Source organism: Ranitomeya imitator, chromosome 9 (genome assembly GCF_032444005.1).
Source record: "Ranitomeya imitator isolate aRanImi1 chromosome 9, aRanImi1.pri, whole genome shotgun sequence".
NCBI classification, from domain to species: Eukaryota; Metazoa; Chordata; class Amphibia; order Anura; family Dendrobatidae; genus Ranitomeya; species Ranitomeya imitator.
Window position 1 is genome coordinate 82,678,443 of NC_091290.1, and position 23,179 is coordinate 82,701,621.

Below are 23,179 nucleotides of genomic sequence, written 5' to 3' on the forward strand. Positions count from 1 at the left end.
TCAGGAAAGGCAACCACGAGAACACCTTGGAACGTCAGACACTGTTAGTAGGCCCCAACCAAACTAGTAGCCCCACTGCAGTTGTAAAATTCCGATAGGCTGAAAACCTGATAATTGCAGGTATTTTTTTTTAAAGAGGACAGCTGTATTGAGTGGCGCTGCCAGACACTGTTAGTAGGCCTTACACCACAAAGTTGGCTCGACGCAGGTTTAAAAAAGGTTACATGGGTACACGGTCTGCATTGGTGTGCTCAGTGGAGGACAATTTGAAGGAGGGACCGCAGACACACTTAGTAGGCCTAAAATTAAAAAAAATAGGCTCAAAGCACCTTCGATTATGTGGTAGGGGTACACAGGCAGCATTGGTGGGGTCAGCGGAGGACGATTGGAAGGAGTGTCTGACACAGTTAGTACTCCCCCCAAAAAAATAGATGTTAATGTCTCGCAAAACAACAAAACCAAAAAAAAAAAGGGTGGCATACTTAGGTACAGGGGTGGGCTCCTCTGCTGAGTTTCAGACATAGTAATTTGGCGCTAAGTATTTTATTTCAATATAGGACACTGATCCTGACTATTTTAACTAGCATCATACATGTCAACAAATTGGTATTGTCAGTGCCAGGCATTGAAGGATGTCAGCGCATAGACTAAACATTGGTGGAGCTGTGAGAGATAATTTTGCAAGTGGTAGAGCACTGTTTGAGCTGGGGAGGAAACTCTTGCGGCCAGCGGTACAGGCCCAGGGTCCCTCATGTTACAACGGTGTGTCTGACGTTGGGTGCGCGCCACCACCGCCAGAGACACTTTATTGTACTATGAGGGACCCAGTGGCAGTGCCGTCGACCAAAAGTGGGCACACCCACCTCTTCAGACAAACTGCACTCTCACGGGTGCTTGCGCCAAGTGGCGAGACCACGGCCCCGTGGGGGGAGTTAGCCCATTTAGGGAGGTTTAAACATGTCATATACTGGACTAACAGCTTCTGCAAATAAAGAGATTGGAACAGTCAGTAAGACCAGTCCACAAGCAAGACCTTTTTATAGGAAAGCTAGGTGTCAGCCGGGAAAGGTGGGGCAAAATAATTAGAAATCCATGAGTGGTTCATTTTAATGAAGGTTAGATCATCAACATTTTGGGTAGCCAGATGAGTCCTTTTTTCGGTCAATATTGAACCAGCAGCACTGAATACTCTTTCTGATAGCACACTAGCTGCTGGGCAAGCAAGCTCCTGCAATGCATATTCTGCCAATTCAGGCCAGGTGTCTATTTTGGATGCCCAGTAATCAAATGGGAATGACGGTTGAGGGAGAACATCGATAAGGGATGAAAAATGGTTCGTAACCATACTGGACAAATGTTGTCTCCTGTCACTTTGAATTGATGCTGCAGTACCTGTCCTGTCTGCGGTCATTGCGAAATCACTCCACAACCTGGTCAGAAAACCGCTCTGTCCAACGCCACTTCTGATTTGTGCACCTCTAACACCTCTGCCCTGTTGCCCCCTGCAGCTCGTGTGAGAACCATCACCGGCGCTGTGTGCTGGGAATGCCTAAATCAAGCGGTCTACAAGAGTTGCTTGTTTGGTTGCTAATATTTGTGCGAGGTTCTCATGTGGCATGATATTTTGCAATTTGCCTTTATAGCGAGGATCAAGGAGGCAGGCCAACCAGTAATCGTCATCGGTCATCATTTTAATAATGCGTGGGTCCCTTTTGAGGATACATAAGGCATAATCCGCCATGTGGGCCAAAGTTCCAGTTGTCAAATCTGCGCTTGTGCTGGGTTGAGGGGCAGTTTCAGGCAAATCTATGTCACTTGTCTCCCTCAAAAAGCCTGAACCCGGCCTTGCAACGCCACCAATTTCTATTGGCCCCGGAGAAGCTTCCTCATTCAAAAAATACTCATCCCCATCATCCTCCTCGTCCTCCTCCTCTTCGCCCGCTACCTCGTCCTGTAGACTGCCCTGACCAGACAATGGCTGACTGTCATCAAGGCTTCCCTCTTCCTCGGCTGCAGACGCCTGCTCCTTTATGTGCGTCAAACTTTGCATCAGCAGATGCATTAGGGGGATGCTCATGCTTATTATGGCGTTGTCTGCACTAACCAGCCGTGTGCATTCCTCAAAACACTGAAGGACTTGACACAGGTCTTGTACCTTCGACCACTGCACACCTGACAACTCCATGTCTGCCATCCAACTGCACAGTCTCTGAAGCATGTGCAGTGTGGAGTTCCACCTTGTTGCAACGTCGATGATTAGGCGATGCTGGGGAAGGTTCAAAAACCGCTGATGGTTCTGCATACAGCTGGAGTGTACGGGCGAACGGCGGATATGCGAGCAAAGTATGCGCACTTTGAGGAGCAGGTCGGGTAACCCCCGGATAACTTTTCAGGAAGCACTGCACCACCAGGTTTAAGGTGTGACCCAGGCAAGGAATGTGTTTCAGTTGTGAAAGGGCTATGGCAGCCATAAATTTCTTTCCGTTATCACTCACTACCTTGCCTGCCTCAAGATGTACACTGCCCAGCCATGACTGAGGTTCTTGCTGCAAGAACTCGGACAGAACTTCCGCGGTGTGTCTGTTGTCGCCCAAACACTTCATTGCCAATCCAGCCTGCTGACGCTTGCCACTAGCTGTCCCATAATGGGACACCTCGTGTGCAACAGTGGCAGCTGCGGACGGAGTGTCCGTGCGACTGCGGTCTGTGGACGAGCTCTCGCTTCTGCAGAAGGACGAGGAGAAGGGGGGGCGAACGCCTACAGCCAACTGTTTCCTAGACCGTGGGCTAGGCAGAACTGTCCCAATATTGCTGTCCCCTGTGGACCCTGCATCCACCACATTAACCCAGTGTGCCGTGATGGACACGTAATGTCCCTGGCCATGCCTACTGGTCCATACATCTGTTGTCAGGTGCACCTTTGTACTCACAGATTGCCTGAGTGCATGGACGATGCAGTCTTTTACATGCTGGTGGAGGGCTGTGATGGCTTGTCTCGAAAAGAAGTGTTGACTGGGTAGCTCGTAGCGTGGTAGTCCATCAGGGCTTTGAAAGCTTCGCTTTCAACTAACCGGTAGGGCATCATCTCTAACGAGGTTAGTCTAGCAATGTGGGCGTTCAAACCCTGTGTACGCGGATGCGAGGATGAGTACTTCCTTTTCCTAATGAGTCTCATGTAGGGTGAGCTGGACTGGAGAGCTGCAGATCGTGGAACTAGCGGGGGTGCCGGTGGACATGGCAGACTGAGAGAGGGTTGGAGATGGTATTCTTGCTGGTGCCCTACATGCAGTGGTTCCTACCACGAACCTGGTGATTCCCTGACTGCTTTGGCCTGGCGACAAAACCTGCACATTTACTGCAGGTGGTGCAGGAAATGGTGGGCTTACAGTGAGGGAAGGGATGTAGCGTTGCTGACTAGCTTCATTGGCCGAGGGTGCTACAACCTTAAGGGACGTTTGGTAGTTAGTCCAGGCTTGCAAATGCATGGTGGTTAAATGTCTACGCATGCAACTTGTATTTAGACTTTTAAGATTCTGACCTCTGCTTAAGGTAACAGGAACACATGGGCTACTTGCACAGTGAACAAGTCTGTAAGAACATGTTCACACACCACCAAGAAACCTGAAGACACAAAAGAGAATGGTAAAACTAAAAACACTCAGTTTGAAAAAATGTTTGCAGTAATAAGCAAGTGCTAGTAAAAGATGTAAATAACAGGGTATTTGGTTGATACGTTTTTTGCAAAAAATGTATACTAAGCTGCTCTACCAATCTTCACGGTATACCCATATCAGAGCAGTCCTAACTAATGTATGCAATCCCTATCTGATGTATTTAAAAACCTGATCATCTGTATATTACCTGTGTGAACAGGGTTCAGAGAGGAAAAATCCATGTGTGCATACAGGGCAGAACAGCTTTTGTGCAGCTAGCCCAAGAGGAGTGGTGGGACTCCCCAGTCTTGTAGACACAAGAGAACAATCATGGAAACAGGAACACATGGGCTACTTGCACAGTGAACAAGTCTGTAAGAACATGTTCACACACCACCAAGAAACCTGAAGACACAAAAGAGAATGGTAAAACCAAAAACACTCAATTTGAAAAAATGTTTGCAACCAAATACGTATCAACCAAATACCCTGTTATTTACATCTTTTACTAGCACTTGCGGATTACTGCAAACATTTTTTCAAACTGAGTGTTTTTGGTTTTACCATTCTCTTTTGTGTCTTCAGGTTTCTTGGTGGTGTGTGAACATGTTCTTACAGACTTGTTCACTGTGCAAGTAGCCCATGTGTTCCTGTTTCCATGATTGTTCTCTTGTGTCTACAAGACTGGGGAGTCCCACCACTCCTCTTGGGCTAGCTGCACAAAAGCTGTTCTGCCCTGTATGCACACATGGATTTTTCCTCTCTGAACCCTGTTCACACAGGTAATATACAGATGATCAGGTTTTTAAATACATCAGATAGGGATTGCATACATTAGTTAGGACTGCTCTGATATGGGTATACCGTGAAGATTGGTAGAGCAGCTTAGTATACATTTTTTGCAAAAAACGTATCAACCAAATACCCTGTTATTTACATCTTTTACTAGCACTTGCGGATTACTGCAAACATTTTCTCTGCTTAAGGTAGTTGAACATTCTTGACAGATGACTTTGCGCTGATCATTTGGATGTTGTTTAAAAAAAATGCCAGACTGCACTCTTTCTACTATCGGATACCTTTTCAGGCATTGCAGACTGAGCTTCTTTAACCGGATGGCCACGCTGTCCCACAACTGGTTTTGGTTTTGCCACGCGTTTTTGGCCAGATACAAGCCTGGCAGATGGAACCTGTTGCGATGTTGATGCCTGCTGCGGCTCCTCCTCTTCCGCTTCAGAGCTACTGCAGCCTGCACCCTGTTCTCCCAATTGCTGCCAATCGGGGTCAACAACTGGGTCATCTATGACCTCCTCTCTCGTGTGCAACTTCGTCTGTGTCACCGTGTAAGCCGGTGGTATAGCGTTCGTGACGGGGCACCATAGTCTCATCAGGGTCTGATTCTGGATCAGTATACTGCGAGGGCAATGTTCTGGTCTGAGTCAAAGGAACAGCATAGTAATCTGGCTGTGGCTGTGCATCTGTGCACTCCATGTCCGATTCAATTTGTAATGGGCATGGCCTGTTAACTATTTCACTTTCTAACCCAGGAACGGTATGTGTAAAGAGTTCCATGGAGTAACCCGTTGTCGCCTGACGCATCCTTCTCTGTTGTTCTTGGTGAAGAAGACAAGGAAGCGACTTGTCCCTGACCGTGAACATCCACTAGCGACGCGCTGCTTTTACATTTAGCAGTTTCAGAAGAGGAGGCGAAAGAGCTAGAGGCTGAGTCAGCAAGGAAAGCCAAAACTTGTTCTTGCTGCTCCGGCTTTAAAAGCGGTTTTCCTACTCCCAGAAAAGGGAGCGTTCGAGGCCTTGTGTAGCCAGATGACGAACCTGGCTCAACAACTCGAGACTTAGATGCTATATTGCTTTTCCCACGACCACCAGCTGGCAAAGACCGCCCACAGCCACGACCTCTTCCACCAGACTTCCTCATTGTTTGAAAAACGTAACCAAACTAACGGTATTTGTTACTGTAAAACCAGTTACAAGGTGAACTCAAACTTCTGTTGGATTTATATATCCCTTTATAGGTGGGTAAGACTGCAGGGAAAATCAGGCCCAATGTATAACAGTACACAGCTTCAGTGGCAGACAGATATGCCACTAACAGGACTGACGCTGATGCAGACACTACCAATAAAAATCTCCCCCTTTTTACTTTTTCTGGGAGAATATTGAAGAAATGTGGCCCACTCTTATACAGTATATGTTCTGTGGCATAAAATGAAAGACAGATGCCACACACACGACTGGCACTGAGGCAGAATTGCCAATCTTAATCTCCCACTATTTTTTTTTATTTCTGGGAGAATTGGCAAGAAATCAGGCCCACTGTTAGACTGTACGTTTTCTGTGCCAGAAAATGAGACACAGATGCCACACACAGGACTGCCACTGATGCAGATTTGCCAATTTTAATCTGCACTTTTTTTTTTTCTTCAGGGAGATTAGTGAATAAATCCGGGCCACTGTATTAGAGTATATTTTCTGTGGCAGAAAGTGGCTTGAAGAGATATAACGAAAAAAAAAAAAAACAGGGAGTGTCCTACAATTACTATCTCCCTGCAGTAATCTCAGCAAGGTATGGCAGGCAGCAATAACAAGGAGTGGACTGTTGCACAAATTAAATAAAAAGTGTGGACAAACAAAAAAGATAGCTGTGCAGAAAGGAAGGAGCAACAGGATTTGTGCTTTAAAAAAAGCAGTTGGTTTGCACAGCGGCGTACACACAACAATGCAGCTATCAGGGAGCCTTCTAGGGCAGCCCAATGAGCTACAGCGCTGAGGAAAAAAAATGTAGCCTCCACTGTCCCTGCAAACAAAAGGTGGTGTTGGACAGTGGAAATCGCTACAGCACAAGCGGTTTGGGGGTTAATGTACCCTGCCTAACGCTATCCCTGCTTCTGACGAAGCGGCAGCAACCTCTCCCTATGCTCAGATCAGCAGCAGTAAGATGGCGGTTGGCGGGAACGCCCCTTTATAGCCCCTGTGACGCCGCAGACAGCAAGCCAATCACTGCCATGCCCTTCTCTAAGATGGTGGGGACCAGGACCTATGTCATCACGCTGCCCACACTCTGCGTCCACCTTCATTGGCTGAGAAATGGCGCTTTTCGCATAATTGAAACGCGACTTTGGCGCGAAAGTCGCGTACCGCATGGCCGACCCCACACAGGGGTCGGGTTTCATGAAACCCCACTTTGCCAAAAGTCGGCGACTTATGAAAATGAACGATCCGTTTCGCTCAACCCTAGTCTATATCACTTGCACAACAGCATGTGAAATTGATTGTCAAACAGTGTTGTTTCCTAAGTGGACGGTTTGATTTCACAGAAGCTTGATTTATTTGGAGTTATATTCTGTTGTTTAAGTGTTCCCTTCATTTTTTTTTTTTTTGAGCAGTGTATTATAATATAATACTGTTGTCAATGAGAGTTTTGTCCAATAACATTTGATTTACATGGTTGATGATTTGAGCATTATTCTGACTCCTTTGCATAGACTATTAAGGAAAAGCAGAGAAATGGCTTTTGCATAATAATTTGAAATGCTGTGTACCGTATTGTTTGGTGCTGCTGGTACACGCCCCCCCCCCCCTGTGCTGCTGGCACACGGCCCCCCCTGTGCTGCTGGCACATGCCCCCCCCCTTGCTGCTGGCACATGGCCCCCCCTGTGCTACAAGCACACTGCCCCATCTCCTCCTGGACATGGCGTTCCCTGCTGGCACGCACATGGCTCTCTCTCTCTCCCATGCCACTCCTCCTGTTTCCCAGGCATCAGATCATGTGACCTGGCCACACAGTGATGTCATCACTGTGCTGTGCCGATCGGATGTCGGCACAGACACAGGAAGAGCCACGGAGGAGCTGGGAGCACGGAGCCATCATCAGAAGGTGAGTTAAGTGTTTGTTGTTTTATCATGTGCGTGCCTGCAGGGGGGCATATAGTGACCAGGGGGCCATGTGTGTGCCGGCGGGGAGGCATATAGAGTGACCGTTCATGATGGGAGGGACTGCAGGCACATGCAATATGTACTGCTCCCCTGTCAAGCAACTCAGCACGGCTTCAGCACCGAGGTGATGGACAGCGGGTGCAGTGAATATTACATGAGGCTAATGAGCGGGAGCACAGGACCTCCTGCTGTCTCTGCAGCCAGCCCACTCCAGCCCCCTGACGCCACTCCAGAGCTGCCCCCCCTCCTCTACAGCACAGCACACAGATTCGGATTATAAGGCACACCCCCCACTTTCCCCAAAAATTTTAGAGAACAAAAGTGCATTTTATAATCCGAAAAATACAGTATACCGCATAGGAAATGTGGATTACATCCGCGTTGCCAAAGTAATGCAATTCCAAAGGAGTGATGAAGTTTAAAGGTTGTTTATTCAACGCGTTTCAAGGTCATTAGGACCCCTTCCTGCAGTGGTATTTTCCTTTCCTTGGCCAGTGCGGGGACTCTGGAAGCGCCACAGTGTGTCCTGGGAGACTTCACACTTGTGAGCAGTATCCCTGGCGGGGATATCTGGCTCTGATGTGGCTGTTTGGCCCCTGGCACGTGCTGAGGAAGAAGATGACGACACGTGCAGTTCTCCAGTGATGGCGCGTTTGGAAGTAACGTGTAAGGCGGCATTGCACTACTCGGCAAGAAGGAGTAAGGTCCACTTTAGAACTCCTAGGTCGGCTATTAAAGCTTAAAAAAAATTAAGGTTTGAGCCCCTAAAACTACTAGTGTATAAGTTCACATGTGTGATTTGTTGTGCAGGTAAAATTATATATAGATAGATTTTTTTTTTTTTCCCTTGCGGTAACCATTGGAGGTCCTCTTGTGCGCCGTAACCTAATTGATGCATGAGAGATGTGCTGCCCTTATATGCTTGTAGGTTTCTTGTCCTTTTGAAGGGTGAAGGTGAATCCCCTCTCTCGTGATGCTGATATGGGTTTTGAAAAATCCCGTTACCAGTGAGTAAGGCTTTCAGGATTCCAGACTTCAGCTTTGATTCCACCACAGAAGCATGAACAATGCAAAGTGATAGGTCACCAATGCAAGAGCAATATGAAACCAAAACCAATTTTGGGGAAAAGGGCATTTTGATCTAATTATTTAGAAAAAGATTGTCTGAAAAAAGTTACTATTCTGAATAAAAAAATTCATAATGGTTCATGAAAAAAGGGAGGGCTTGAATTGGCCAGGCATAATTTATTTAAGACATTGGCAGAGAGCATTGACTTTGTAGGACACTCTTTACTTTCTCACTTTGGTCAGCCCTTTAATTGGTCAAGTATTGTTCAATTTCACACCTTGGTTTGCCAATGTTTTCTTTACACATATCACTAACTGCCACTCTTAGGGTACCGTCACACATAACGATATCGTTAACGATATTGTTGCTTTTTGTGACGTTGCAACGATATCGTTAACTAAATCGTTGTGTGACAGCGACCAACGATCAGGCCCCTGCTGGGAGATCGTTGGTCGCTGGGGAAAGTCCAGCATTTTATTTTGTCGCTGGATCTCCCGCTGACATCGCTAAATCGGCGTGTGTGACGCCGATTCAGCGATGTCGTCACTGGTAACCAGGGTAAACATCGGGTTACTAAGCGGGGCCCTGCGCTTAGTAACCCGATGTTTACCCTGGTTACCCGGGGACTTTGGGATCGTTGGTCGCTGGAGAGCGGTCTGTGTGACAGCTCTCCAGCGACCAAACAGCGACGCTGCAGCGATCGACATCGTTGTCGGTATCGCTGCAGCGTCGCTTAGTGTGACGGTACCTTTACTGTCTCAAAGACTACTCTTGTGCTGCGCCATTGTTCTGGTATGCTCTACCAGACACTAACAAACTAATATCTAGCCCCCATGATTTTAAGCGTGCTTTAGAAAACGCATCTCTTTAGAGAGGCCTATCACTTCAACTCACTAACCTAACTCTCCCCTGTTCCCGCCTTCTAAAAATTAATCATAATCTGCTCCTTCCTATTCATCTGATTCCACATCCTCCATGCCCCCAATATCACTTGGTAACTGCACTTAGACAGATCCTGGCTGATGACCGGATCATGTATGTTTATAAGAAATCATTTATTATAAAGAAAGTTGGACCATGCATGACTAGCACCTTCTAACTATTGTGGCCCCCTTGTATTTCCTTTATAGATTGTAATCTTTTGTGCAGGACCCGCACTCCTCCTGTAACTGTGGAACGGTGTTACTTTGTAATGTCTTGATTTTCTGTACACGTCTCCGCTTAAAGGGACTCTGTCACCTGAATTTGGAGGGAACAATCTTCAGCCATAGGGGCGGGGTTTTCGGGTGTTTGATTCACCCTTTCCTTACCCGCTGGCTGCAATATTGGATTGCAGTTCATTCTCTGTCCTCCATAGTACACGCCTGCGCAAAGCAATCTTGCCTTGTGCAGGCATGTCCTACGGAGGACAGAGAATGAACTTCAATCCAATATTGCAGCCAGCGGGTAAGGAAAGGGTGAATCAAACACCCGAAAACCCCACCTCTATGGCTGAAGATTGTTCCCTCCAAATTCAGGTGACAGTGTCCCTTTAATTGTAAAGTGTAATTGTAAATGTTGGCGTTATATAGTCAAGTTCAGCTGCTGCTTGGAAGGGTCTGCTTGCCGAGACACGACCCATTCGATTGCTCAAAAAACTTGTATTGAAGTGCACATTTCTTCAGGCAGAAGCGCTCAGCTTGTCGTGCACAGAGTTGTTTGCAGACACACTTTCTGTTAAGTCCATACATCACCCAGTGCATGTGTGGTAAGCTTTGCCAACAGAACAGTTTAAGTGATCAGTGGAGGTCTGGGGACGAAGACCCCACTGATCAACAGTACTCTTTAAAAGGGGTCAAATAAAAAGAAAAAAAAAGTTAAATTGGGTTTTTTTTTTTTTTTGTTTACATGTACGAACATGCAAAGTCTTTTCAGGGGAGAACTCTTTAGCACTGAAGCGTATTAATAAGTACGGTATATTGATATATAATTTCTGCTTCCAATCATGACCGCACCAACGAGAAAGGGTTGGCACATCTCCCTCGAATCAGTTGGGTTTCCTGTCCTTGACGAGGAACCTTCAATGAGGCATACCTGAAGGCAGAAGATTGAAGATAGACATTGCTTTAGGCTACTTTCACACTAGCGTCGTTTGGCCTCCGTCGCAATGCGTCGTTTTGGAGAAAAAACGCATCCTGCAAAGTTGCCTGCAGGATGCGGTTTTTCTCCATAGACTTTCATTAGCGACTCATTGCGACGGATTGCCACACGTCACATTCGTCGTGCGACGGATGCGTCGTGTTTTGGCCAACCGTCGGCACAAAAAACTCTACATGTAACGTTTTTTTGTGTCGTGTCCACCATTTCCGACTGCGCATGCGCGGCCGGAACTTCGCCCCCTCCTCCCCGGACCTTACAATGGAGCAGCGGATGCATTGAAAAACTGCATCCGCTGCCTCCGTTGTGCATTTACTTCACAGCATACGTTGGCCCGACGCACTGCGACTGGCCCGTACCGACACTAGTGTGAAAGTAGCCTTAGGCCTGACCAGGTAGGTAAGTATGTACTGTTTGTTTTTTTACTTTTAGGATGGTAACCAGGGTAAACATCGGGTTACTAAGCGCGGCCCTGCGCTTAGTTACCCGATGTTTACCCTGGTTACCGGCATCGTTGGTCGCTGGAGAGCGGTCTGTGTGACAGCTCTCCAGCGACCAAACAGCGACGCTGCAGCGATCCGGATCGTTGTCGGTATCGCTGCAGCGTCGCTTAATGTGAAGGGGCCTTTAGCCAGAGATTGTCGCCTTGGGGTTTAAATTTAGTTCTATTGGCCTTAACTATTCTCTGTTTGAATTTGATTACACATCCCTTAAGATTTTATCTCTTAAAAACACCTCTTCTAGTGGCATTAACATCTTCCCACAGGGTGAGCGTTATTCAGGCCCTCTGAAGGCCCCCTTTACTCAAATTTTAGAGGATAAGGTCATTCTTAAACCAGACCCAGTCTATCTACCTAAGGTAGTGTCACATTTCCATAGATCGCAGAAAGTAGTCCTTCCATCCTTTTGCTCCAACCACAAAAATACCAGGGAAGAAAATCTTTATACATTAGACGTAAGAAGGTGTCTGGTTCAGTAACCTATTGGCCACTCAGGGTTGTAGGAAGGATAGGTCTCTTTGTGTGTTTTCAGGGGCCTAGGAAAGGGGTCAAGGCCTCAAAAGGCACATTGGCAAGATGGATAAGGAAGAGGCAATCTCTCTAGTCTACTTGTTGAGTGGGAATGTCATCCTGGACGGGATTGAGAGCTCACTCTACACAAGCGTTGGCAACCTCCTAGGCGAAGAAATTAGATGTTTCCATTAAGCAAATCTGTAAGGCTGCCACATGGTCATCTCCCTCTACCTTTTGCGAACACTGTCGGTTGGATCTAGCCTTTTCCTCTGATCTCACCCTTGGAAGAAGGGTTTTGCAGGCTGCAGTCAATCCCTAAAATATAATTCTCTGCAATTCTCTCTGTGGTGCTGTCATGGGGGAAAAAGAAAGACCGTTACTTACAGGTAACAGGATTTCTCAGAGCACATGACATCACCGTTATTTTCTCTCCCGTCACATGTGGTGAGCACACTTTTTTTGTTTATGTGTAGGTCACAGGGTGTTTCCTTATAAGCATTATAGCTAGGATGTTCATTATTGTAATAGCCTGGAGGTCCTTTCGTGCTCTGTAAACCAACTGGTGCAAGGGAGAGGTGTCACTCTTTATATCTGTATGTTTCCTTTCCTTGAATCCTCTCTCTCCATGGTTCTGTCATGGGCTCTGAGAAATCCTGTTAACAGTAAGTAACTACGTGTTTTATTTTATTTTTTTTGGGTAGTTTAACCCCTTTCTGCCATTAGACGTACTATTGCGTCCATGTGGGGTGGGCTTTACTTCCCAAGGACGCAATAGTACGTCATATGCGATCGGCAGCGCTCACGGGGGGAGCGCCGCCGATCGCGGCCGAGTGTCAGCTGCCTATCGCAGCTGACATCCGGCACTATGTGCCAGGAGCGGTCAAAGACCGCCTCCGGCACATTAACCCCCGGCACACCGCGATCAAAGATGATCGCGATGTGCCAGCGGTGCAGGGAAGCACCGCGCAGGGAGGGGGCTCCCTGCGGGCTTCCCTGAGCCCCCCGCAGCAACGCGATGTGATCGCATTGCTGCGAGGGTCTTACCTCCCTCCCTCCCTGCTCCAGGCCCGGATCCAAGATGGCCGCGGATCCGGGTCCTGCAGGGAGGGAGGTGGCTTCACAGAGCCTGCTCAGAGCAGGCACTGTGAAGCAGCCTGCACTCCTATTAGATCGGTGATCTGACAGAGTGCTGTGCAAACTGTCAGATCACCGATCTGTGATGTCCCCCCCTGGGACAAAGTAAAAAAATAAAAAAAAAATTTTTCAAATGTGTAAAAAAAAAAATTAAAAAAAATATTCCAAAATAATGAAAAAAAAAAAATATTATTCCCATAAATACATTTCTTTATCTAAATAAAAAAAACAAAACAATAAAAGTACACATATTTAGTATCGCCGCGTCCGTAACGGCCCGACCTATAAAACTGGCCCACTAGTTAACCCCTTCAGTAAACACCGTAAGAAAAAAAAAAAAAAACGAGGCAAAAAACAACGCTTTATTATCATACCGCCGAACAAAAAGTGGAATAACACGCGATCAAAAAGATGGATATAAATAACCATGGTACCGCTGAAAGCGTCATCTTGTCCCGCAAAAAACGAGCCGCCATACAGCATCATCAGCAAAAACATAAAAAAGTTATAGTCCTGAGAATAAAGCGATGCAAAAATAATTATTTTTTCCGTAAAATAGTTTTTATCGTATAAAAGCGCCAAAACATAAAAAAATGATATAAATGGGGTGTCGCTGTAATCGTACTGACCCGAAGAATAAAACTGCTTTATCAATTTTACCAAACGCGGAACGGTATAAACGCCTCCCCCAAAAGAAATTCATGAATAGCTGTTTTTTGGTCATTCTTCCTCACAAAAATCGGAATAAAAAGCGATCAAAAAATGTCACGTGCCTGAAAATGTTACCAATAAAATCGTCAACTCGTCCCGCAAAAAACAAGACCTCACATGACTCTGTGGACCAAAATATGGAAAAATTATAGCTCTCAAAATGTGGTAACGCAAAAAATATTTTTTGCAATAAAAAGCGTCTTTCAGTGTGTGACGGCTGCCAATCATAAAAATCCGCTAAAAAACTCGCTATAAAAGTAAATCAAACCCCCCTTCATCACCCCCTTAGTTAGGGAAAAATTAAAAAAATGTATTTATATCCATTTTCCCGTTAGGGTTGGGGTTAGGGTTAGGGTTGGGGCTACAGTTAGGGTTGGGGCTACAGTTAGGGTTGGGGCTAAAGTTAGGGTTAGGGTTTAGATTACATTTACAGTTGGGAATAGGGTTGGGATTAGGGGTGTGTCAGGGTTAGGGGTGTGGTTAGGGTTACCGTTGGAATTAGGGTTAGGGGTGGGTTTGGATTAGGGCTTCAGTTATAATTGGAGGGTTTCCACTGTTTAGGCACATCAGGGGCTCTCCAAACACGACATGGCGTCCGATCTCAATTCCAGCCAATTCTGCGTTGAAAAAGTAAAACAGTGCTCCTTCCCTTCCGAGCTCTCCCGTGTGCCCAAACAGGGGTTTGCCCCAACATATGGGGTATCAGCGTACTCAGGACAAATAGGACAACAACTTTTGGGGTCCAATTTCTCCTGTTACCCTTGGGAAAAAACAAACTAGGGGCTAAAAAATAATTTTTGTGGGAAAAAAAAAAAAAAATTTATTTTCACGGCTCTGCGTTATAAACTGTAGTGAAACACTTGGGGGTTCAAAGTTCTCCCAACACATCTAGATGAGTTCCCTGGGGGGTCTAGTTTCCAATATAGGGTCACTTGTGGGGGGTTTCTACTGTTTAGGTACATTAGGGGCTCTGCAAACGCAATGTGACGCCTGCAGACTATTCCATCTAAGTCTGCATTCCAAATGGCACTCCTTCCCTTCCGAGCCCTCCCATGCGCCCAAACGGTGGTTCCCTCCACATATGGGGTATCAGCGTACTCAGGACAAATTGGACAACAACTTTTGGGGTCAAATTTCTCCTCTTACCCTCGGGAAAATACAAAACTGGGGGCTAAAAAATAATTTTTGTGGGAAAAAATTTTTGTTTTATTTTTACGGCTCTGCATTATAAACTTCTGTGAAGCCCTTGGTGGGTCAAAGCGCTCACCACACATCTAGAAAAGTTCCTTAGGGGGTCTACTTTCCAAAATGGTGTCACTTGTGGGGGGTTTCTACTGTTTAGGTACATTAGGGGCTCTGCAAACGCAATGTGACACCTGCAGACCATTCCATCTAAGTCTGCATTCCAAATGGAGCTCCTTCCCTTCCGAGCCTTCCCATGTGCCCAAACAGTGGTTCCCCCCCACTTATGGTGTATCAGCGCACTCACGACAAATTGGACAACTAATTTTGGGGTCCAATTTCTCCTGTTACCCTCGGGAAAATACAAAACTGGGGGCTAAAAAATAATTTTTGTGGGAAAAAATGTTTGTTTTATTTTTACGGCTCTGCATTATAAACTTCTGTGAAGCCCTTGGTGGGTCAAAGCGCTCACCACACATCTAGATAAGTTCCTTAGGGGTCTACTTTCCAAAATGGTGTCACTTGTGGGGGGTTTCAATGTTTAGGCACATCAGTGGCTCTCCAAACGCAACATGGCGTCCCATCTCAATTCCTGTCAATTTTGCATTGAAAAGTCAAACGGCGCTCCTTCCCTTCTGAGCTCTCCCATGCGCCCAAACAGTGGTTTACCCCCACATATGGGGTATCAGCATACTCAGGACAAATTGTACAACAACTTTTGGGGTCCAATTTCTTCTCTTACCCTTGGGAAAATAAAAAATTGGGGGCGAAAAGATAATTTTTGTGAAAAAATATGATTTTTTATTTTTACGGTTCTGCATTATAAAGTTCTGTGAAGCACTTGGTGGGTCAAAGTGCTCACCACACCTCTAGATAAGTTCCTTAGGGGGTCTACTTTCCAAAATGTTGTCACTTGTGGGGGGTTTCAATGTTTAGGCACATCAGGGGCTCTCCAAACGCAACATGGTGTCCCATCTCGATTCCAGTCAATTTTGCATTGAAAAGTCAAATGGCGCTCCTTCGCTTCCGAGCTCTGTCATGCGCCCAAACAGTGGTTTACCCCCACATATGGGGTATCGGTGTACTCAGGACAAATTGTACAACAACTTTTGCGGTCCATTTTCTCCTGTTACCCTTGGTAAAATAAAACAAATTGGAGCTGAATTAAATTTTTTGTGAAAAAAAGTTAAATGTTCATTTTTATTTAAACGTTCCAAAAATTCCTGTGAAGCACCAGAAGGGTTAATAAACTTCTTGAATATGGTTTTGAGCACCATGAGGGGTGCAGTTTTTAAAATGGTGTCACACTTGGGTATTTTCTATCATATAGACCCCTCAAAATGACTTCAAATGAGATGTGGTCCCTAAAAAAAAAATGGTGTTGTAAAAATGAGAAATTGCTGGTCAACTTTTAACCCTTATAACTCCCTAACAAAAAAAAATGTTGGTTCCAAAATTGTGCTGATGTAAAGTAAACATGTGGGAAATGTTACTTATTAAGTATTTTGTGGGACATATATCTGTGATTTAATTGCATAAAAATTCAAAGTTGGAAAATTGCGAAATTTTCATAATTTTCGCCAAATTTCCGTTTTTTTCACAAATAAACGCAAGTACTATCAAAGAATTTTTACCATTGTCATGAAGTACAATATGTCACGAGAAAACAATGTCAGAATCACTGGAATCCATTGAAGCGTTCCAGAGTTATAACCTCATAAAGGGACAGTGGTCAGAATTGTAAAAATTGGCCCGGTCATTAACGTGCAAACCACCCTTGGGGGTTAAGGGGGGTTTGCCATGTCTTTGACCACTGGTGTTTAAAAAAAAAAAAAAAAAAACAACAACTCTATTTGCAAGCAGAAGCCGCCTGAGGGATGGTCCTCTCGCTTCTTTTAACTGCCTGGAGTCTTTGATAACCAGAAGCTGTTTAAAATATGCTCAAAAGACTGAACATGTGAACAGCAAGTCATTATTACATAGAAATGCATATGTTCATTCTTTTTTTTTTTTACATTTATTTAGTACATTTTCAGGCAGGTTAATGACTGTACCCACCCTAAAAAGGTGTTGTGTGCACAGATCCTTATAGGTGCCCTTCAAAGCATATCTCTGTCTAAGACAATCCCTTTTATTTTCTTTAGAAGGGTCTTTGAACAATAAGGCATCACACAGAAGTTTGGTATTTCACTCCTGGACGATTTGGCTCACATTCTCCGCTGTCAGTAACCTGTTATATAGCACAGCAATAATAAAAACAAGTACAATAATCTTAAACAATACAAGTCACGACTGGTACAGTAGGAGAGGGGACCCTACCCGCGAGGGCTCACAATCTGCAAGGGATGGGTACAGTAGGTGAGGGTAGAGCTGGTCGTGCAGCGGTTTGGCCGATCGGTGGTTACTGCAAGTTGTCGGCTTTTCGGGAGAAGTAAGTCTTCAGGTTCTTTTTGAAGGTTTCGATGGTAGGCGAAAATCTGATATGTTGTGGTAGAGAGTTCCAGAGTAGGGGTGATGCGCGAGAGAAATCTTGTATACGATTGTGGGAAGAGGAGATAAGAGGGGAGTATTTAATAGGCCTTTAAAATCAGATGATCTTCAAGAGAGCCCTTTGCCAGGTCAAAAGTGGCCAGGTTTTTTTTATCCTCTCCTGCTCCCATAAGTATTGTTTAGTCTTTCTTGTTTCCCTTTTAAGTCTGCCTTATGCCCCAACAGACGCACGCTCCGAGGGAGAAACACACATAACCCTGGAACTGTATGGCAGAACTAAATACTCTGAAACAAAACACTGAAACAATGATGTCCCTTGTGGGGGGCGGGGCTGGTCTCTGCAGGCCGGGTATTCTGACAACGCACTTTGGTGCCAGTTCGTTACTGCTGATCTGAGCCTGAGAGAGAGTGTGCTGTTATTGTGCGCATCGCTCCGGGACTAGCCCAGCCCCTGAACCAAGTTTCACTGATACTTTGTTGAAGGGAGGCCACAGCCCCCGCCCCCTAATTAAGTTTAATTTGAGTATCCCAAAATGCTCTGGGATTCTCAGATGAAGTCGTCAAAAAGGAAGTAAGAAAAAAATAAAACAATGTAGTTAAGAAAGGATAAAAAGTTCTTAATGCAAGTATATTGGAAAATAGTTTAGATCATGGCATCAATTAAATGTAAATTAATCTGGATTTCAGACACCCCTTTAATGCTTTAATATTGAACCTGCTTATCTTGCATTACATTTTACTAGTTTTCTTTTGATGTGTGTGTTTAAGATAGTAATTGACCACCTTTTTATCTGCAGAGGATATGTTCTCACATGAAGAGGGAACCCCAGAACCTGACTGGGTAGCCACCGAACGGGAACAATTTTCAGATTTCCGTGACCTTAACAAGGATGGAAAAATGGACAAAGATGAAATCCGACACTGGATTCTTCCTCAAGATTATGACCATGCACAGGCCGAAGCCAGGCATCTAATATACGAGTCTGATGTGAACAAGGTATTCTCCTATAGACGTAATGTAATAAGTTATCATCTTGAACCAACTCTTCCTACTAATCTGTATTGATTAGATGATTAGAGCTATGCTTTAATGAAGTAACACCCCACTAGTCTTTACTTCTTTGCCTAACTTTTCAAATCCAGCCTGATGTAATGACATTAGGACTCCATCAGATAGTTTTCTATAGCACCTGACCTCTAGAGTGTGACACCAACACACGGAACCTAAACGCTATAAATGTATACTTTACAAGACAGTGTGAACTTTAAACCTCCGATACAAATTAGATGAATGTCAGCTGGACTCGCCAACAATGACAGATTTGTCCAACAGTCTAATGTCCGAACAATCATTTTGGCCAAACCAACAGTTGGCTAACGGCGATCTGATGTGTTTGGGGAGCCTTCAACTATGCTACTTCAGAAGTGCCTAAGCTAATGATTTTTGATAACTTTGGTGTATATTTTTAGATGTTGAAGTCTTAACATTACACCTTCTATTGATTGTTTACTTTGTGCAGAAGTGCTCCAAAATGTCCATATAATAGGCCACATCTCATTTCTGCAAAACCTTTTTGCTGCACCAGAAATAGTGTCTAAAATATGACATGTAGGAAAGCCTTTCATGTAATTCTGGGAGGCCAGAAGATTGGGAAGATGGAAGCCATTACAATGAGATGGGCAGGGACACAGAAGATTGGGAGCATGGAAGCCAGCACACAGACTGGCAGGGGACCAAAAGATTAGTAAAATAGAAGCCACTTCACAGATTGGCAAGGGTTCCAAAAGATTGGGAAGATGGAAGCCAGTAGACTGGCAGGGATCCAAAAAATTAGGAACATGGAAGCCAGTACACCGACTGGCAGTGAGGCAAAAGATTAGGAACATGGAGGCCAGTACACAGACTGGCAGGGAGGCAAAAGATTAGGAACATGGAGGCCAGTACACAGACTGGCAGGGAGGCAAAAGATTAGGAACATGGAGGCCAGTACACAGACTGCCAGGGGTCCAAAAGATTGGGAAGATGGAATCCTGTACACAGACTTGCAGGGGTCCAAAAAAATTAGTAAGATAGAAGCAACTTCATAGACTGGCAGGGGTGCAAAAGATTGGGAAGATGGAAGCCAGTACACAGACTGGCAGGGACCAAAAAGATTAGTAACATGAAAGTTGGCACATTTACTGGCAGGGGTTCAACAGATTAGGAAGATGCAAGCCTGTACACAGACTGGCTGTGGTCCAAAAGATTACGAAGCTGGAAGCCAGTACACCGACTGGCTGGGGTCCAAAATATTAGTAAGATAAAAGCCAGTACATAGACTGGCAGCGGTCCAAAAGATTAGGAATATGGAAGCCAGTACACAGACTGGCAGGGGGGCAAAAGATTAGGAACATGGAAGCCAGTACACAGACTGGCAGGGGGCAAAAGATTAGGAACATGGAAGCCAGTACACAGACTGGCAGGGGGCAAAAGATTAGGAACATGGAAGCCAGTACACAGACTGGCAGGGGGCAAAAGATTGCGTATGTGAAAGCAATTGCACAGACTAGCAGGGGGCCAAACATTTGGAAAGATGGAAGCCAGTAGATGGAGACCAGCAGGGAACCAGAAGATTAGTATACTGCTTCTCTATTTCAAATGATTATCTGCACCCGTAGATATACAGCTAATCAGCAGCAATATCTACACCTCTATTATCTGATTGTGGGGTTTTAAATCCTCGTTAAAATCAATAGGGAAAATCTGCAACAAATTTGTTTTTTCAGCAACAAAAATTGACATCCTTTGAATTCAAAATGCTAAATTTCTGTGTAGAAAATCTTATTCACATGTTAAAAATCTCATTCACTTGCTTGTTGATGTAGGATACTGTGCAAACATGCATGGAAAATCCGTGCTGTTTTCCCAGGTGTGGCCTCATGAACCACAGAGCTAGCCACCCTCATAGAGGTCACTAAAGCAGAGGTTCCAGGACAAAGTTAGGCTCAAATCTGGGGTTTGCCTTTCAGTTGTTTGTCATTTGTAAAACTTTGTTTCTGGTTTTTCTTTTTGCAGGATAAAATGTTGACCAAAGATGAGATCATCCAAAATTGGAATATGTTTGTGGGTAGCCAGGCCACCAACTATGGAGAAGACCTCACCAGAAATCACGATGAGTTGTGATGAGAGGAAAAGAACTGATTAGATATTTTTATGTCCTAGTATTTGCACCATCACAAACTATAGTCATTACCTCAGAATGGGTAGCATTACCCAACATTTTAGTGTTTTGAAAAAGATCTATGAATAGATTTTTAATGTGATAACAAAGATAGCTATAGTGGTTTTTATACTTTTTTTTTTTTTTTTCTCTCCCACCCGGAGTAATGTATTAAAGCAATAGTGGCCGTAAATTGCTTAAACTTATGTGAATATTGAGATTATTTTTCATTTTTAAATGCTTTCAGCCATGTACAGAAGTCTCTTTCTAAAAGTATTGTCAGACGGATTTACTGTTACTAAATATTGCCGCTGGAGATTTGTACGTAACAATAACAGATTAACACCAGTATTTTATTCAAGTTTTTCTTATTGAAACAATTTTTTTTGCACAAAATCATGTAAAGAAATCTGTGAAATAAATAAAAAAAAATTAAATGTTCACTGTCAGTGAGGTGTCAGGTTACCCCATTAATATTATTCTTTATGAAGAGGGGAACGTGTAGGAGGAATGCTCGACACAGTAAGTAACAGGCAAATCTAGCTGCAGCTTTACTGTGCCTTACTCCAGTGTTGGATTCACAGCCACACAGCTCAATATGCATTATAATGTCCTCTGTGCTACTGGTGCTTGATTCAGTATGCTACAGAGAAAGTGCAGGGATCCAGCTGCGTGTACTGTATGTGGAACGCATAATAGCAGCTATTCTGCACTCCCCAGCTCTCAGAACTGAAAATTAGAGAAGCTGCTGAAGTCAGAAATGATGGAAAATACAGGCTAGAAATTAGAATGGCTAGAAATTGTTACACCTCATGTGCACACATGACAGAATATTCTGAAGTGTTACCTGAAACTATAGGTACGTTTTAAATCAAAGTAAAAAATGTCCAATTTTTCAATGTAGTGCCTGAAATACTAATGTGCAGGGTGAATGTGGTTGGATACAGAACAGTACCCCTTACTACCTTCACATCTAATGCAATTAAATATTGCAGAGAGTTTGTGCCAGAAATTTAGAACAAAATAAAGAAAACCCCAAAGGTTGCCTTGATTTTTCTTATTTTATTTTTTGTATAATTGAATAAAACTTACATTTTAACAGAACCTGACACAGATCTGTTACCAGATTTCATAATACGAAGTCCAACATAACTAAATTGATCTTTAACCTAGTTGGGCTGGTTTAACTATTTTGAAAATTCATGGTAAAAAGTTAAAAAGGATTAGTCAGCCAAGTGTTATTTATTTTGCCTACCTGGCCTGATTAAAAGCTTCTCAGGCTGCCTGCTGCTGAGATCCTTGTCAGTACAAGCTGCAGCTGTCGGAACCGGAATACTCTCCAGTGGATTTATAAAGAGCTAACTTTAATATTGGGCTTATAAAGCCATTCTAACATGCATTCTCATCAGGTCTCAGATCTATTTAACCCATTAAGGATCATGCCTAATTTGGCCTTCTTATTCACCTTTTTTTTTTTTTTGAGTGGGGAGAGGGAAAAGGGATACATACAACATAATACCCAACGTTGGTTAATGTATTATGGGAAGAAATGCAAAAAACTATCCCACTGTTTTTGCCATTTCAAATGTCACACTTTATTTGCTGCACACATATAGTTAATGTTGTTCTGTGTGTCAGGAAGATTGTGGTGACACCCAATTTATGTAGTTTTATAGTTTTATCAGTTTTGTTCAATAAATACAATGAAAATGTTTGAGAGTCACAGAATATTAAACATTTTTCCATCAACTGAGCAATATTGTGGCTTTTTTTTTTGCGTTGCTAGATGTTTTCATCGTTTAATCGGGGCACACTTGACTTTTATCACTGTTACAGAGGTGGAATGAACAGATGAGAACAAAGTACGGTAATTTTGATTATTTTTTTTTTTACTTTGCTAACTAGCATGCTAACATTTTTTTCTTCTGCAGGTTGATAAAATAATGACCGTACAAATTTTATTTTATTTATTTTTATTTTACTACTTGGATTAAATTAAATGTTTGTATTTTCATTTTGTAGTTTGCTTTATAACTATACATTTTCTTGAGACCCGTAGCTTTTTTTTTTTCACAGATTTTGCATATAATGTGTGCAGGAAAACCAATGTGTTTTGTTTTATTTTTTGGTGGGTATGTCCTAGAGCTAAGTCTATCGATTTTAATGTGAATCTAATTTGTGTCTAATATTTGAGAATTTGAGGACTTGGCGAATGTCCCAACCTTGGACTTCTGGATATGTCCTTGCGATTTTGCGGCGTGCACATGAGCTGTGCATGTTCGATGGGCGCCGGGTGTTCAGCTTATATTACTGCTGGCTAACGTACAAACCCCTAATTTTAAAATTAATAACTTTTATTTCATGGGTAGTGAACACTTTAGAAGGCAGAGAATGGATTCAGAAGTATCTAGATAAGCTTGAACAATGGGCAGTGTCTAATAGAATGGTATTTAACAGGGAGAAATGCATGATGTTTTGCCTGACAGGTATTACTTTTTACCTTCCCGTAATATATCTTAATATGGTTTTCTGTACCTGGGACTCTAAAGCACGGACCACTTTAGAATAATGCTACTTTATCTATCACAGTGACAGGATTTATAATAAAGGGATTGTCCTCCTGCTCTCCTCCTTTG

General features: G+C 43.9%; 1 protein-coding gene across 2 annotated transcripts in view; it reads left to right on the top strand.

Moving 5' to 3' along the window:
- Positions 1 to 22,296, top strand: part of RCN1 (reticulocalbin 1) — a 70,653-nt gene extending 48,357 nt beyond the window's left edge. For both annotated transcript variants that reach the window (XM_069740275.1, XM_069740276.1), the window contains exons 6-7: positions 18,141 to 18,340; positions 20,399 to 22,296. In XM_069740275.1, coding sequence (XP_069596376.1) covers positions 18,141 to 18,340; positions 20,399 to 20,506 — 308 coding nt within the window. In that variant the 3' untranslated portion in view covers positions 20,507 to 22,296. The remainder of the gene's footprint in view (positions 1 to 18,140; positions 18,341 to 20,398) is intronic.
- The last annotated feature ends 883 nt before the right edge of the window (positions 22,297 to 23,179 follow it).